This window comes from Mastacembelus armatus, chromosome 1, assembly GCF_900324485.2.
Source record: "Mastacembelus armatus chromosome 1, fMasArm1.2, whole genome shotgun sequence".
In the NCBI taxonomy this organism is placed as follows: domain Eukaryota; kingdom Metazoa; phylum Chordata; class Actinopteri; order Synbranchiformes; family Mastacembelidae; genus Mastacembelus; species Mastacembelus armatus.
Genome location: NC_046633.1, coordinates 25321075 through 25337973, shown reverse-complemented (window position 1 = coordinate 25337973; position 16899 = coordinate 25321075). Strand labels below are relative to the sequence as shown.

Sequence of the window (16899 nt, the reverse complement as noted above, 5' to 3'; positions counted from 1 at the left end):
GTGAATGAAGAAAATGCAATTTCCATGATCAGTTTAACCGAGAGACCATTAACTCCCTGTGTGTGTGTGTGTTCAAGTATGTGTGAGTGTACTGTGAACATATTGAAATCTACACAAAAGAGTTCCTCACAAAAGCTCACACATAGATACTTGTGATATGAACCCACATGTGCTTCTCACATTGGGTAAAAAAATCAATGTACTTACAAATATTACCTCCCTCTCTCGATCTGTGTGTGTGTGTGTGAGTGTGTGAGTGAGAGAGAGACAGCGTGTACATGTTTCCCAGTTATTTTCATTTCACCATCAGACATATCACAGTATATGAGACTGCTGTCCACGCCTCAGTATAATCACCACAGCTGAGCAGTGATAATAGCCAAAGAGAGTAAGAGAATCCACAGATTTCCATATCATTTACTGACAAAGTTAAAGTGGATCCACTTAAATGGTCAAAGGCCATAAATGCATTAACAATCATCTTTGCATTAACAGGCAGCTTCTAGTGCAAAAAGAACCACAACAGCAATCAAGAGTCGGATGATGAACCCGCAGCTGCTGTTTGACAAACTTTTCAAACAATGGACATGATGAAAAGTAACTAGCTATAGGTACTGTACTTAACATTTATTGGACAGTTTACTAGTTAGTTTTCCAAGATATGGCACAATGTGATGAATACACTATGTGTGCTCAAAGTCAATTTAGAATAAACTGAGAATGATTGACTCCAAGCTCCAAGACCTTGAAAGGGTGAAGACTAACGTTAATAGATAAAACTCTTGGTGATGAATACTAAGATGACATTTGCAAATAAAACTGATAAAGGTGCATTTACTGTCATAGTTCCTAAAATGTGGAATGAATTATTGTTCACAACCAACCTTCTGTTTATTTTAAAACACAACAAAAACATAGATTTTAATTGATGTGCAGTTTTATAGCACTGTCCTGATCACTGCTATAAAACAGGAATATGTGTGGTCAGTCTTTGTGGTTTGTATACTGAAATGCTAGAAAGTATACTTTTGTGTTTTTTCTTTTGAGCTCCTCTTAAATGTCGTTATGACTACGATGCAGTATCACCTCTTCCATAAACTAGACAGACAAATTCCTACAATCTTGTATAAGAAATAACTTGTCACTTTATTTTGTAAAATTAATGATGTAAAGTTTCAAAACGTTAGATAAACTAAATTCCAGGCTTCTTGTGCTTATTGTTCCACTATTACACTAACTAATAAAGAGACATTATGATATTAGAGACGTGTGCCCAGGGCACGTGTTCATGCTTGGCCCATTATTTTCCACAAAATGTCACATACTTCTTTCTTCTTCTTTTCCTTTCAGCTGCTCCCTTAAGGGGTCGCCACAGCGAATCATCTGCCTCCATTTAACCCTATCCTCTGTATCCTCCTCACCCACACCAACTATCCTCATGTCCTCCTGCACTACATCCAAGAACCTCCTCTTTGGTCTTCCTCTAGGCCTCCTTCCTGGCAGCTCTAACCTCAGCATCCTTTTACCAATGTATTCACTGTCCCTCCTCTGAACATGTCCAAACCACATCAATCTGGCTTCCCTGGCTTTTTCTCCAAAACATCTAACATGAGCTGTCCCTCTGATGTCCTCATTCCTGATCCTATCCATCCTCGTCACTCCCAGAGAGAACCTCAACATCTTCAGCTCTGCTACCTCCAGCTCTGCCTCCTGTCTTTTTCTCAGTGCCACTGTCTCTAAACTATAGTTAATTTAATATATTTTGATCCATAGTTCATTTTCTATCCGTGCTCAGGCCCCTGGGGACCCAACAAGAACCATCTGAATAGCACACGGCGCTTCTTGGCCGCCGGGCGGCGCTCTGTTTTCAGCATCCACACGTTGACCTTAGCGGGACACCAACAACGTCTTCCTGGTCAACACTGGCTCTCAAAGGTCGGACATGAATGTATGAAATCTGTTATTTTTTGTTTAAAACTGCGTCGATCCGTCGAAGGGGGAGAAAGTACGAGCGTTTCTCTGTAGATATTGTTTTAGCTGCAGTCGCTGTGATCCGTGTTAGCCGAACATGTCGGCGGAGGAAGCGGACAGAACAACAACCACCACCGATGCCAGCGCTGGAGATGAGGAGGAGGAATGGCTGTACGGAGGTACAAAAACATTTATCCCGCAAACACTGCTCCTTCTTACCGACACGGGTGTTAACAAGTGTGTGTGTCAGCTGCCGTTCAGCAACAGCTTGTTCTGATGGCAATTAGCTTTAGCCCGGGAGCTAACGCTAAGCTAGCATAGGCTAAAATAAGCTAAGCTAACAGGCAGACTCGAGGGGCAAAGCGTTTGCTAATGTGTAAAATATTATTTCTCCCCCCGCTGGTTTATTTAGAGCATTAGCTAGGTAGTTAAACATGTATCTGTAGTGTTAGATAAGACCGAAATAACTCGTTAAGCTTCATGTTACTTTGTTTCAGACGAGTCTGAGAGTAAAGACGAGGATGAAGAAGCCAAACTGAATGCTGCTGTCAGGTAAATAAAAAACCCGCTGCCCCATTTCAATACAAGGCAATCACGTTTTACACCTGTGGTGTTCACAAGCAGTGTTAATTTCATTGCCGAAATATTTTCGTTATAATTTTCGTCAACGACAAGTTTTCACTGACGAAAATGAGACGTTAAATAAATATTAAGTGATGACGACGAAAACTAAATAAAAATATATTGACATTTTCGTTGACTAATAAAAACGAGACGAAAATGTGAGGGACGTCTTTAGAAAAGATCCAATCAGAATCAATCTTCTTAGACGCACACGCACATTTAAGAAGTAACTGATCCACCTAGTGACGCGTATGGCAAGCCGTTTGAGCATAAATTAGATATCCTTGATATCAGATGTTTATTTCACATACTAGTTCAGTCTTGGTCAGAACTAGTTCGACGTTTGATTGCACTAGTTGGACATGTGATTGCACTAGTTGAACAAGAACCCTTACTAGTCACGCTTTCTCAGCAACTAGTGGCATTTCTGTCCAGCTAGTTCCATGAAAAGCCCTACTATCAATGCCAGTCACTGCACTAGTAGGACCAAAGTCCCAACTAGTCAGCTTTTTCATGTACTAGTGGCCCTCTGGACGACACTAGTAAGGCTAAAAGTCCTACTAGTTAACTAGTGTGCTGAAAGAAATGTGACAAGTTTACTAGTCAAGCATGAGTTTGGCTCACTAGTGAACTAGTGAGATTCAAATGTTTACTAGTTTACTGGTAAATACCAAAATGTCTACTAGTTCCACTAGTGGGGATCATTTTAGCCTTACTTGTTAACTAGTTAAACACACAATCTGTTACTAGTAAGCTAGCAAAGTCCAAATGGAGTAAGTAGTTGACTAGTGACAATGATGTTCTCCTCACTAGTTAACTAGTGGAAGACATTTTGCCTCACTAGTGAAAGTCTGTATCTGACATGTTCAGTCATGTCAGACATTTTTCCTACATGTTAGGCCTTTTCTTTAGCTAGTTTAGCATTTATTGGCACTAGTGAGCGACTATGTGCAACTAGTGAGACATTTGTTTAACATGTTGGTCTTTTTGATGCACTAGTTGATATTTTCAATACACTAGTTGACGTTTTGATCTTACCAGTCCAATATAAATGCTCACTAGTCGATTTGTGTGCTCAACTAGTGCAACTAGTAATGTTGTAAAGTGTCACTAGTTAACATGTATGATGTTTGCAACTGTTCACTAGTTAACTAGTTGCACAGAAATGTCAACTAGTGAGCAGGTTTTGCAGACAAGTCAAATGAAAACTTACACTAGTATACCAAAAACTTTAACTAGTGCAACAAAAAGGCCAACATGTTAAACAAATGTCTCACTAGTTGCACATAGTCGCTCACTAGTGCCAATAAATGCTAAACTAGCTAAAGAAAAGGCCTAACATGTAGGAAAAATGTCTGACATGTTCAGTCATAGTCTGAACATGTCTGATACAGACTTTCACTAGTGAGGCAAAATGTCTTCCACTAGTTAACTAGTGAGGAGAACATCATTGTCACTAGTCAACTACTTACTCCATTTGGACTTTGCTAGCTTACTAGTAACAGATTGTGTGTTTAACTAGTTAACAAGTAAGGCTAAAATGATCCCCACTAGTGGAACTAGTAGACATTTTGGTATTTGCCAGTAAACTAGTAAATATTTGAATCTCACTAGTGAACTAGTAAGAACCAATAAACATTAACTAGTTGACTAATTGGCATTTTATGTTGACTAGTCAACTAGTGACTCTGTCTCTATGTCACTAGTGAACTTGTAAGGTCAAAAGCCCCTAACTAGTGGACATTTGGCCCTCGCTAGTTAACATGTAAAGTAAAACATGCAGCCACTAGTGCTACTAGTGGCACTTTAAAATCAACATGTTGTACTAGTGGACTAAATGCAAATGAGGCAGGCGGGACAAAGATTTTGATTGGTCAGTGGTCAACTGTGTTCTGAAAAGCCTTAAAGTGCCTGCTCTGAATAGTAACTTGGGTTTTAGCAAAACTAATTTCAGGAAGTGTTTGAATAATTTTATTTTGTATTATTATGGAATGGCAATTTAATTTGTAAATTTAATACACAAAGTAATTTTAAAACAATATTCCTCTGTTATCAATGTTATTAGGTTTGCTGTTATTTTAAAATGAAATTTATTGTATTAATTACAAAACTGTTCTTGAGTTGATCTGTATTTGTGAGAAATAAAAAAGTAGCTGTCAGTGAAATGTAACATGTTTTACTGCCAGAGATTCCATTTGATAAATTTAATTTTACACTAGAGGATGATTCAATTCAGTTCAATTAAATTTTATTTGTATAGGTCCAAATCACAATACAATCATCTCAAGACACTTTACAAAAAACAATGATGATCTATTGATTATCACACTAACCTAGTTAAAATATCAATCACGATACACCACTTAATTCCTAACCTTCATAGACCCACTAAATAGTAAACGGACTCATATAGCAAGCCGTTTGAGCATAAATTAGATATCCGCCATAGTGTCTGTGCGTTTTTGTGTCTCGGCACATCTGGATATGTGTGCATGTGTTTACAACTGCTGCTTTGATTACCGTGGAGATGTAAAGTGTAAAGTGTAAAAAATCCCCCGCCTCGGGTTTCCGGCTCTGAGTCCCGCTCTTATGGCAAGCCGTTTGAGCATAAATTAGATATCCTTGATATCAGATATCAGATATCCTTGGTAGGAGATATCCTTGATATCTGATATCAGATATCAGATATTCTTATCTGAGATATTCTTAACCTTGATATCAGATATCAAGGTTAAGAATATCTGATATCTGATATCAAGGTTAAGAATATCTTGATATCTGATATCAAGGTTAAGAATATCTGCCTTGATATCTGATATCAAGGTTAAGAATATCTGATATCTGATATCAAGGTTAAGAATATCTGCCTTGATATCTGATATCAAGGTTAAGAATATCTGATATCTGATATCAAGGTTAAGAATATCTTGATATCTGATATCAAGGTTAAGAATATCTGCCTTGATATCTGATATCAAGGTTAAGAATATCTGCCTTGATATCTGATATCAAGGTTAAGAATATCTGATATCTGATATCAAGGTTAAGAATATCTGCCTTGATATCAGATATCAAGGTTAAGAATATCTGATATCAAGGTTAAGAATATCTTGATATGTGATATCAAGGTTAAGAATATCTGCCTTGATATCTGATATCAAGGTTAAGAATATCTGATATCAAGGTTAAGAATATCTGCCTTGATATCTGATATCAAGGTTAAGAATATCTGATATCAAGGTTAAGAATATCTTGATATGTGATATCAAGGTTAAGAATATCTGCCTTGATATCTGATATCAAGGTTAAGAATATCTGATATGTGATATCAAGGTTAAGAATATCTGCCTTGATATCTGATATCAAGGTTAAGAATATCTGATATCAAGGTTAAGAATATCTGCCTTGATATCTGATATCAAGGTTAAGGATATCTGCCTTGATATCTGATATCCAGGTTAAGAATATCTGATATCTGATATCAAGGATATCTAATTTATGCTCAAACGGCTTGCCATAAGAGCGGGACTCAGAGCCGGAAACCCGAGGCGGGGGATTTTTTCCGGTCAACGTCCGTCTAACGGACAGACACCGAAACACTTTACATCTCCACGGTAATCAAAGCAGCAGTTGTAAACACATGCACACATATCCAGATGTGCCGAGACACAAAAACGCACAGACACTATGGCGGATATCTAATTTATGCTCAAACGGCTTGCTATACGCTCTCGTCCGAAGGGCTCCCGGTGAGCCACTTCGCCCGGGAGGAGCGGTTCGACCTCTCGCCGGCCGGGGGTCGCTCGCGCCGGCGGTCCGCTAGAGGCGAAAGCCGCTCATCGCCGCTTCCGGCTATATTTTTTTCTTAATTTTCAACATTATTACATAGTATTTTAGATGGATTATTGCCACTAATCAGCAATAATATAGTACATTTTTATACATGGTTCCTTGTAAACAAACTTCAGTTTTAACTGTTGCCACCTCCATCAAATTTTACTTTAAATTGGAGAGTGGTATTTCCTCTCCTGGTATTTCTTTTAAAAAATGTTCAACAAAGCAGAGGAGCAAGCCAGGCTTTACAGAGTTAAATTTACATTTTGGTTTGATTGAACTGCAGGAGAGCCAATAGGAAGGTTAGGTTTATGTCACTTCCCTGCCTCTTCATTAGCATTTAGTGTAACTACTTTACTAGTGATCGACTTGGCTTTCAGTAGTTAACTACTAAAGATTTTGAGCCCAGAAGTTAACTAGTAAAGTAAAACAAACTTTGAGTAGTTCACTAGTGAGCATTTGGGCTTCCACTAGTTCAACATTTTGAAACTTACTAGTTACATGAAAATGTCTGTCACTAGTACAACTAGTGTGGTTTTAACCTCACTAGTTAACTAGTATGCATTATTTAGCCTCACTAGTTCACTAGTAAGGCCTAGAGGTCTTAACTAGTGAACTAGTGTGCATGTTGGCCCTCACTAGTGAACTAGTGAAGATTTAGGCTCTCACTAGTGAACTAGTGCAGACAAATACTGGTCATTAGTTCACTAGTGAGCCAAACTCATGCTTGACTAGTAAACTTGTCACATTTCTTTCAGCACACTAGTTAACTAGTAGGACTTTTAGCCTTACTAGTGTCGTCCAGAGGGCCACTAGTACATGAAAAAGCTGACTAGTTGGGACTTTGGTCCTACTAGTGCAGTGACTGGCATTGATAGTAGGGCTTTTCATGGAACTAGCTGGACAGAAATGCCACTAGTTGCTGAGAAAGCGTGACTAGTAAGGGTTCTTGTTCAACTAGTGCAATCACATGTCCAACTAGTGCAATCAAACGTCGAACTAGTTCTGACAAAGACTGAACTAGTATGTGAAATAAACATCTGATATCAAGGATATCTAATTTATGCTCAAACGGCTTGCCATAGACGCGGGATACGCGAGTACACGACATCATCATAGCCTACACTGGGTTTCTGTCTGACTTAAACTATAATGAAATGGAAACAGCTGGGAGAAAACAAAGAGAAGATATATGGGTCAGTTTCATCTTTGATGCAATGGCATTACTGCTAAATACAGTTTTTCTTTTAAATATTTTGGAGTTGCACTTTTACTTTAAAGAATGAAGAATGTCATATGCAAGTTATAATGATGCATATCTAATTTTTGGTCTTTTATGGAAAGGCCATATTCCATATATATTTAATGAAACTTGTTTTTCATTTAATTTTAATTTAGAATATTTTGTATATTTCAATAGTTTTACTAAATTACACTTAAACCTAATAGATTTTAGTCGACTAAATCTACAGTAGATTTAGTCAACTAAAATCTTATTCTATTTAGTCGACTAAAACTAAAACAAAGCAGATGACTAAAATATAACTAAAACTAAAATTGCATTTTAGTCAAAAGACTGACAAAAACTAAATTAAAATCTGCTGTCAAAATTAACACTGTTCACAAGTGGAAGAATGCCATATATATAATTCACACCGAATAAACCTTATTTTAAAGTACATTAAACTGCAGTACATTTAAACTAATGTGCACTGCATTGCTTTATATGTTTGTCATTACAAGTTATTGTACTTGATTTTCAGTGTCAGTAGCTGCTTTAGCACTACAGTTTACCTTTGGTAGAAATAAAATATTCCATCTCAAAAGACTCTAATTGAAAAATACAACTGTAATTAGTTTTAATTACAGTTTTATCTTAGCATTTTACAGATGGATGTAAATTAAATCACCATTTGATGAAATAATTGAAAAGACCTTCTTTGCTCTGTTATACAGTATCTCACAGAAGTGAGTACACCCCTCACATTTTTGTAAATAATTTATTATATCTTTTCATGTGACAACACTGAAGAAATTACACTTTGCTACAATGTAAAGTAGTGAGTGTACAGCTTGTATAACAGTAAATTTGCTGTACCCTCAAAATAACTCAACACACAGCCATTAATGTCTAAACCACTGGCAACAAAAGTGAGTACACCCCTAAATGAAAATGTCCAAATTGGGCCCAAAGTGTCAATATTTTGTGTGACCACCATTATTTTCCAGCACTGCCATAACCCTCTTGGGCATGGAGTTCACCAGAGCTTCACAGGTTGCCACTGGAATCCTCTTCCACTCCTCCATGACGACATCACAGAGCTGTTGGATGTTAGAGACCTTGCACTCCTCCACCTTCTGTTTGATGATGCCCCATAGATGCTCAATAGGGTTTAGGTCTGGAGACATGCTTGGCCAGTCCATCACCTTTACCCTCAGCTTCTTTAACAAGGCAGTGGTCATCTTGGAGGTGTGTTTGGGGTCGTCATCATGCTGCACTCATGCAGCCCCAGACCATGACACTCCCACCATCATGCTTGACTGTAGGCAAGACACACTTTTCTTTGTATTCCTCACCTTGTTGCCGCCAGACACGCTTGAACCAAATAAGTTTATCTTGGTCTCAGACCACAGGACACGGTTCCAGTAATCCATGTCCTTAGTCTGCTCTCTGCGCTCTGCACTCATACGTCTATTTCCCAAAGGCAACCTCTGGATATGACGCTGAGCACGTGCACTCAACTTTTTTGGTCGACTATGGCGAGGCCTGTTCTCAGTGGAACCTGTCCTGTTAAACCGCTGTATGGTCTTGGCCACCGTGCTGCAGCTCAGTTTCTGGGTCTTGGCAATCTTCTTATAGCCTAGGCCATCTTTATGTAGAGCAACAATTCTTTTTTTCAGATCCTCTGAGAGTTCTTTGCCATGAAGTGCCATGTTGAACTTCCAGTGACCAGTATGAGAGACTGAGAGCAATAACACCAAATTTAACACACCCGCTCCCCATTCACACCTGAGACCTTGTAACACTAACGAGTCACATGACACCGGGGAGGGAAAATGGCTAATTGGGCCCAATTTGGACATTTTCACTTAGGGGTGTACTCACTTTTGTTGCCAGTGGTTTAGACTAGTGGTGGGCAAGTAAAGCCTCATGAAGCACTGAGGCTTTCCTAACAATTGTGCTGAAAAAGATTCAAAGCCTCAAGACTTCAGTGACGGTGACATCTGGTGGACAACTGAAGCCATAGCAACCTCTAAAGAGCACGACTGAAGCACGGGCACTGTTTCAATGCCATGACAGCAATAAAAGTTCAGACCTCTTGAGATCAAAATGATCCCAAACTTTAGAATGTCGCTTATTGGTGGGACTCGCCATGAAACTTGCCAAAATACTCTCACTCTCTCTCTCCAAATCTCTATCTCATCACAACCCCATTTTGAAGCAGAATAATGTCTTATATAGTTGTCAAGCTGTCATTGGCTCAGAATGCATTGAAACGCCATGAGCCAATGACACACACTGAAAGACTATGAGCCAATGAAAAGCTTCGAAACATTTTGAAGGAATGAAGTACGAAGCGAAACAGCGATGACGTTCGAAGTCATGTGACACTGGTGTTTTGATACAAGCTCCGACACAGCGTTTCGAATCACTTCGCTTCAGGAAGAGTGACACAAGCTCCAAAGCCTCGGTATCATTTGCCCATCACTAGTTTAGACATTAATGGCTGTGTGTTGAGTTATTTTGAGGGGACAGCAAATTTACCCTTTTATACAAGCTGTACACTCACTACTTTACATTGTAGCAAAGTGTCATTTCTTCAGTGTCGTCACATGAAAAGATATGATAAACTATTTACAAAAATGTGAGGGGTGTACTCACTTCTGTGAGATACTGTATATATTTTTACAGATCTCAACTTTAACATCACTAGAAAAAGATTACATAGATGTTATTTTAATCCTGTGATACATTTGCGTCTTGTTTATGTGTGGTTGTGAATACTTGACATGAATCAGTTTATGTCCTTTTCTTTTTACACAGAATATTTTTTTTCCCTGTGATGCTTAGATTTATTCACTATTTGTCTGAACTCATTTGCATTTATGTGCTGGCTTTATTTTAAATTAACTTTATTTCTAATGTTTGATTTATCCACAGTGCACCTGCTGATGCCACCACAGAGGATGCTGCGGCACATGCAACAGGAAATGGAGTGGTCTCTGAGGTGCGTAGTTTACTTTAACACAGTATGTGTCACAAGTTGTGGTTTGTGGCAGTTTCTGCATAAATACATATTTATGGATGTCACTTCTCTTCCTTGTTTTTGGTCTGTCAGACTACAGGTGAGGCCACTGGTGAGGACGTGGACAGTGACAGCGACAGTGATGATGATGACGATGATGTCCGTGTCACAATTGGAGACATTAAAACTGGAGCACCACAATATACGTATGTTTCTTTAAGTGTGGCAAATTGCAGATTACTTAATCAGTTATTGGCTTGTTTAAATTAGCTACTAATGAGTTGCGATTTGAAGTTTGCGCCTACTCACTAGTCTATAGCCTAATATTTTTTTATGTTAACTGTGCTTTCCTACCACATGCATAAAGAATAGTTACGGAGCTCTTAGAACTGTTTGTCTGAACTCAACTACAGGTTTGCTCTTCAAATAACATGATGCTAAACTATTGTAAAATATATTTGTGCACAGTAGTTTTCAGATCAGAATCTACCAAATCCTACTGTGCAAACATGTCTGCAATATCTACATTAACATTGTGTTGTGAAATCATACCTAGATAGCATTTCTTGTTCATATAAAGAGATATGTTAAAGTGCTGGTGTTCAGCTTATTAAACTAAATGTCTTAACAACACAAATTGGTGGTATAATTGATAACTTTCATTCAAAATGGACGTTATAATATGAGAGGAGCATTTGTTTTTACTCTCCCCAGACCTTATGGAGCTCCGCCTGTAAATCTCAACATAAAAACTACAGGCTCCAGACCTTATGGACAAGGTATCACTCTGCTCTTCTGTTTATGAACTATAGTACCTTTTTCTGTCCTGTACTGTTCTGAATTTGTTCTCTCTTACCCAGAATTTACTGTATTTTCTGAATTATAAGTCACACTTTTTATTATTCATCTGGTTTGTCCTGTGACTTATACAACAAAGTGACTTATGTGTACAGTAATTTTGTTGAGTAGTCATTAATGTCAGATGACACTCTTGACTAAATTAAAGATAATATTATACCGCTGAAGAAGTAAAAACATTTATATACACACTAAACTCTAACTCCTAGTGTAACACAAGTGAAAATACTGCCCAAAAGAAAGAGCTGTACTGCGGATTTCAAAGTGCAGGAAATTAAGTCTGCAGCTGAAAGAAAGTTTGGAGTGAGTGTTGACATTAAGACAACCTGAGAGAGGTTGGTGCAGTTGTTACTTGACACAGATGAATGACTTTCGTAATGCACTTCAGCTTGTTCCTATGCCTAGCCTACGTTCTTCATTGGCTAATTTAGACTATATCTAGAAATGTATTTTTTTTCTGTACAAGGCTAATTTTGCTAAAAGCAACTTATTGTCCACTGCGACTTATAGTCTGGAAAATATGGTAAATCTTATAGAGAAAGAATATTAAGTAGTTCATGTGAATTAGATGTTCAGGATTGTTTGGTGTTGTTTATTTTTAGTGGCAACAAAGATGAAGGGAGTGGATCTGGATGCTCCTGGAAATATTAACGGTGTTCCAGTGTTGGAAGTGGATATGGAGTCCTTTGAGGAGAAGCCCTGGAGAAAGCCAGGTATGTGTGTGGTTTTAGCTGAAATTAAGAAAGTTTGCTTACCTGTTTCTTTAGGCAGTTGACAAAAACAAGTCATGGCTAGCATGTACAGTACTTCATAAGTCTTGTTTGTGTGTAGGAGCGGATCTGTCGGACTACTTTAACTACGGCTTCAATGAAGATACATGGAAGGCTTACTGTGAAAAACAGAAGAGGCTTCGCATGGGTCTCGAGGTCTCCACAGTTGGTTCAGTGACGAGCAAGATCACTGTAAGAGACTACTGATAGCTATACCCTTGTTTATTTACTTCAGCTTTCTTTACATTAAGAGAAGGAAGCCACTAATGCCTATTGACTATATTTCTACATTACTTTGACGAGAACATTTACAGTTTCACTAATTCTACTCTAAAATCAAGACATATGTGTACTGTATCCTCTGCATTATATTAATAAACTTATTTTGGCTCTTTCTTAGGTTCAGCAAGGCAGGACAGGCAATGAGAAGGACATGTCCAGTTTGCCTGTTCACACATCAAAGCCAGACTTCACATCTCCTGCTAGCCTTTACAAGTCTGCTGTCAGTCAGATCACCAGGTAACACAGCCTTTATCTTCCATTAGCAGGATATCCAGGAGCAGAACACAGATGCAGTTTTGACAGGAAATGAAGTGTAACATTGATATGCAAACAGTGTGTTTAGGAACTGGTGGGCACCTTAAAAGGAAAGAGCATAGTATTACATACAGTCTATAACAGGTCTTTTATCTTTAGAAAGAGGAGAAAATTTGAGTCTGGGCTGGTTTGTGTTACAGCAAAATTTGGTTTGATTTTACAGGATACTCCAAAGCAAAGCACGTGTTTCCTTTTTCAAATTCAGCATACTGAAACACTGTCATTGGCTCAAACACACACCTAGCTTTCTCAAAGTTTTCAGGTGTCTCTGTGGCTGAAATAGATCACCATCCCATAATAATGTGGTACAAGTGACGAGGTGTGAACACTTTAGTATCAGTTTGACTATAGTAGTTGTCAGCTATATTATTGGATGTGTGGAAGTAGATGGTGTGTATGCGAACTTTCCATTTGTTTTGGATTCTACTCAGTGCCTTGATTTCTTTTATTTGCTTTTACCAGGAAGACAAGCGGCACCATAGATGTGATTGGTGGTCAGACAGCCACAATCAGCAGGGTTGAAGGGCGACGCAGACACAACTTGGATGGCAACAATATTCAGGTACACAGGACCATCAGAAACAGCCTGTGTATCAAAAACAGTCCTCTATTATTGGCACATTTTGCTGTGGTGAGGTTTGTGTTACTATTACTAAACCATACTCTTCTGTCAGGTGATCTCTGAGCACTCCACATCAGAGGCTGAACCCACTCCTGCTAAGATGCCCACCTTCTTCCCCCCAGGACCACTTCCTCCAAACATACCCCCACCTCCATTTCTCCCTCCACCACCTAATGTCAGTACAGCGCCCCCACTTATTCCCCCACCCAGTAAGTTTTTCTTTTTTTTCTGTTGATCTCTTGGTGTCTTCAATTTAACGAAACAATCCTATCTTGCTCTGTATATATTTAACTTTGACTAATCATTGTTAAAGTGTTTATTCCCTGTGTTTTTCCCAATAGGGTTGCCCATCACTGTTCCTCCGCCTGGTTTTCCTCCTCCTCCCAGTGGACCTCCTCCTGCTATTATTCCTACTCTGGACAGGTAGCATACCTGCACATTGGACTATTCCTACAGCAATATTTTACATGTTAAATTACTACATTAAATGTTGGTGGATTAAAGGTAAGATCTCTATGATAAGAAACATTCAGCAGCCGTAGTGGTGATATCACATCTGTTGAATTTGTGGACACATTTGTGGACATTTGAACTAGGGTCACAGTGAGCTGCAGAGATGAGAGTGCCAACCAGAAAACCCTTTAAAGGGAAAATGGAAGAAACTGCACACTACCCACACTACTATCCACTCACCCCAACCGGTCGAGGCAGATGGCCGCCCAAACTGAGCCCGGTTCTGCTGGAGGTTTTTTCTTCCGTTAAAGGGAGTTTTTTCCTCTCCACTGTCGCCAAGTGCTTGCTCATAAGGGAATTGTTGGGTTTTTAGTGTTAGTTTTTGTAAAGTGCCTTGAGATGATTTGTATTGTGATTTGGCGCTATACAAATAAAATTGAATTGAATTGAATTGAATTGTACCCACTGCTCCCACAAATTTGTGTTTGCCTTTACAAAGTCACATAATGAAGTATGATGGCTGGGGCTGAGACTTAATGTATAAACAGCAACCTCAAGTCAATCTAAAATTCAATAATTTACACAATGGGAACAAGCATCTGGTCCCACAGTGTTGTTTCCATTACTTCAGGGGACATTGCATTAATTTCCTGGAGACTAATTTTAACCATAACCAATTTTAACCATAACCACCACTTGCCTAACACTAACCTGAAACCACAGTATTGAATCTAAACTTAATTGATTTATGTTTTTGTCTGTATTAGCTTGATGAGTCCCCAATATCTGTTCACACTCACACACACACACACACACACACAGACAGACACATATCTCTGTGTTGCTTTTCCTCTGTTTCCGCAGCAGCCATCCTGGAAATTATGATGGACGGTCTGTCCCACCGTACTCGTTCCCTCAAGGTAGAAATTTTTATGACTTGCATTGATTTTCTAACCTCAGCATTACAACAAATACCACGATTTGGTTGCAGTCCTTTAATAAGGCATGAGCTGCAACACGCTTTCAGAATGGCACACGGCTGTAATCATTAAATTTCGTAGAATTTTCTACTTGTTTACTGGATTGAAAAACACCCTAATTTTTATTAAGCATGTTAGAACAAAAGATTTTAATCTAGTCTCATCTCTTGGACTCTTCAGGTGCATACCCACCACCCATTGCTGGAGCTGTACCTCCTCCATGGCCGCCAATAATGGACAACTCTAAATCCTGGGATTACTATTCCCGTCGAGACGAAAAAAGAGACAAGGACAGAGACAGACCCAGAGAAAGGACACATGAGCGAGAGAGAGAGAGGGAACACAGTCCATCAGCTATGAGCTACACCAGGTGAGAGGGCCTAAATACATTAATGTATAGTAGAAAGGACAGAAATTTCTGGATTTTTTTTCTTGTCTTATTTTTTGTTGTAGTGTTCTTTGATACCTGCAGCTCAGCTCACTATTCGCCATACCCATCACAGATTATGCCAAAATGTCTTGAATGTCACTGAACAGCAGATTTCTGGCAGATGTGGCATGTTTATTTACAGGCTGATAAGATTTATTGTAACATTAAAAAGCTGCATGTGTGGATCTGTTTATGTTATGTTTGCACGGTTACCAAAGTGAAAGATCATGTTCTTTTTCTATGCTAAAGCGATGAGGAGAGGTATCGTTACCGGGAGTACCAGGAGCGTGGTTATGGGGACCGCCATCGTGACCGGTCGAGCCGAGAGAAAGAGGAAAGACACAGAGAGAGGCGGCATCGAGAGAAAGAGGAGGGACGCCACAAGTCCTCACGCAGGTAAATGTACACACAATCTCAGTTTCTTCAGCCACATTCAGACAAAAACAGCCATTTTGACTCCTTGATTTGTTCCTTTATGTGTCCTACCAAACTGTACTTTTCCATGCGGTCCCTCTGTCATTCCACCCTTTTGTCCCTTCTCCTTTTCACTTCACCTTTTTTTTTTTTTTTTTCACCCATTGATTATCTTGTCTGTCTTTATCCCCTTTCCCTTCTTACCTTTCATTTCCCTTCTTGCATTCTTCTCACTGCCCTATTTACACTTTCGTCCTTCCTCTTCCATTAGCAGCAGTAGCAGGAGGAGACATGACAGTGAGGAGGGCGACAGCCACCGGAGGCACAAACACAAGAAAAGTAAGAGGAGCAAGGAGGGCAAAGAGGCCAGCGAGGAGATCAGCGCGGATCAAGAAAACCAAGAGACCATGGAATAGCGATTTCTACCTCTTGTCTTTCCTCTCTCCATACGTCTGTCTCCTTTCCCTTCTCCCTGGGCAGATGAGCATAGGCGATCGAAACCAGAAGTCACAGTGTTGTCACTCCCTTTTCCATCAGTCATCATCCTTATCCTGCTGTTGTTCATCTGTCAAATCAGAGGAGGTGTTGAAGGAGGGATGGTTGTCCTCTTACTTCATCTCTCACTAGCTGACCTCAGCTAGAGCATCCATGTGTCCTCCATCTATTTCTTTTCCCAACATGTCAGAGCACTGCTGTAACAGTTGTAGCATGCTCTGATGTTTCAATGTAGTCAGGATGATCAGCAGAATGTTTTTTTTTTTGTTTGTTTGTTTATTGTCCTTTTTTTTTCTTGTCCTGTATGAAGACACTTATAGAGAACTGTCAGTTAAAGTTGAATTAAAAAAAACCTTTGATAAAATGTCTTTTTGGAGAAAATAGCCACATTATTCTTGACATGTAATTGGCCACAACTTTAAAACCACTTGTCTAATATCGTGTAGGTCCCTGTTGTGCTGCCAGATACAACCCTGAGCTTTCAGGCCTATGAAGGGGTCATCTGGTATATGACCCCAAGATTTTAACAGAAACTGTGGGATTTGGTTGAGCTGACGGTCAGCCTTTTCTCCGGATGTCCGTAATTGAGCCTGTCACAGGTTTG

At 39.2% G+C, this 16899-nt stretch overlaps 1 protein-coding gene across 2 annotated transcripts; it reads left to right on the top strand.

Moving 5' to 3' along the window:
• The first annotated feature begins 1875 nt into the window (after positions 1–1875).
• On the top strand, positions 1876–16663 carry fip1l1b (FIP1 like 1b (S. cerevisiae)). Of its 2 annotated transcripts, none has more exons than XM_026304402.1 (15): positions 1876–2150; positions 2469–2523; positions 10592–10658; positions 10770–10882; positions 11391–11455; positions 12137–12247; positions 12366–12496; positions 12705–12823; positions 13364–13463; positions 13576–13732; positions 13865–13946; positions 14841–14896; positions 15137–15326; positions 15636–15782; positions 16075–16663. In XM_026304402.1, the coding sequence occupies exons 1-15, from the start codon at positions 2069–2071 to the stop codon at positions 16214–16216; spliced, it is 1617 nt and encodes a 538-aa protein (XP_026160187.1). In that variant the 5' UTR covers positions 1876–2068; the 3' UTR covers positions 16217–16663. The 2 variants fall into 2 exon arrangements, with proteins under 2 accessions (XP_026160187.1, XP_026160186.1); XM_026304401.1 differs by having other exon boundaries at positions 16072–16663.
• The last annotated feature ends 236 nt before the right edge of the window (positions 16664–16899 follow it).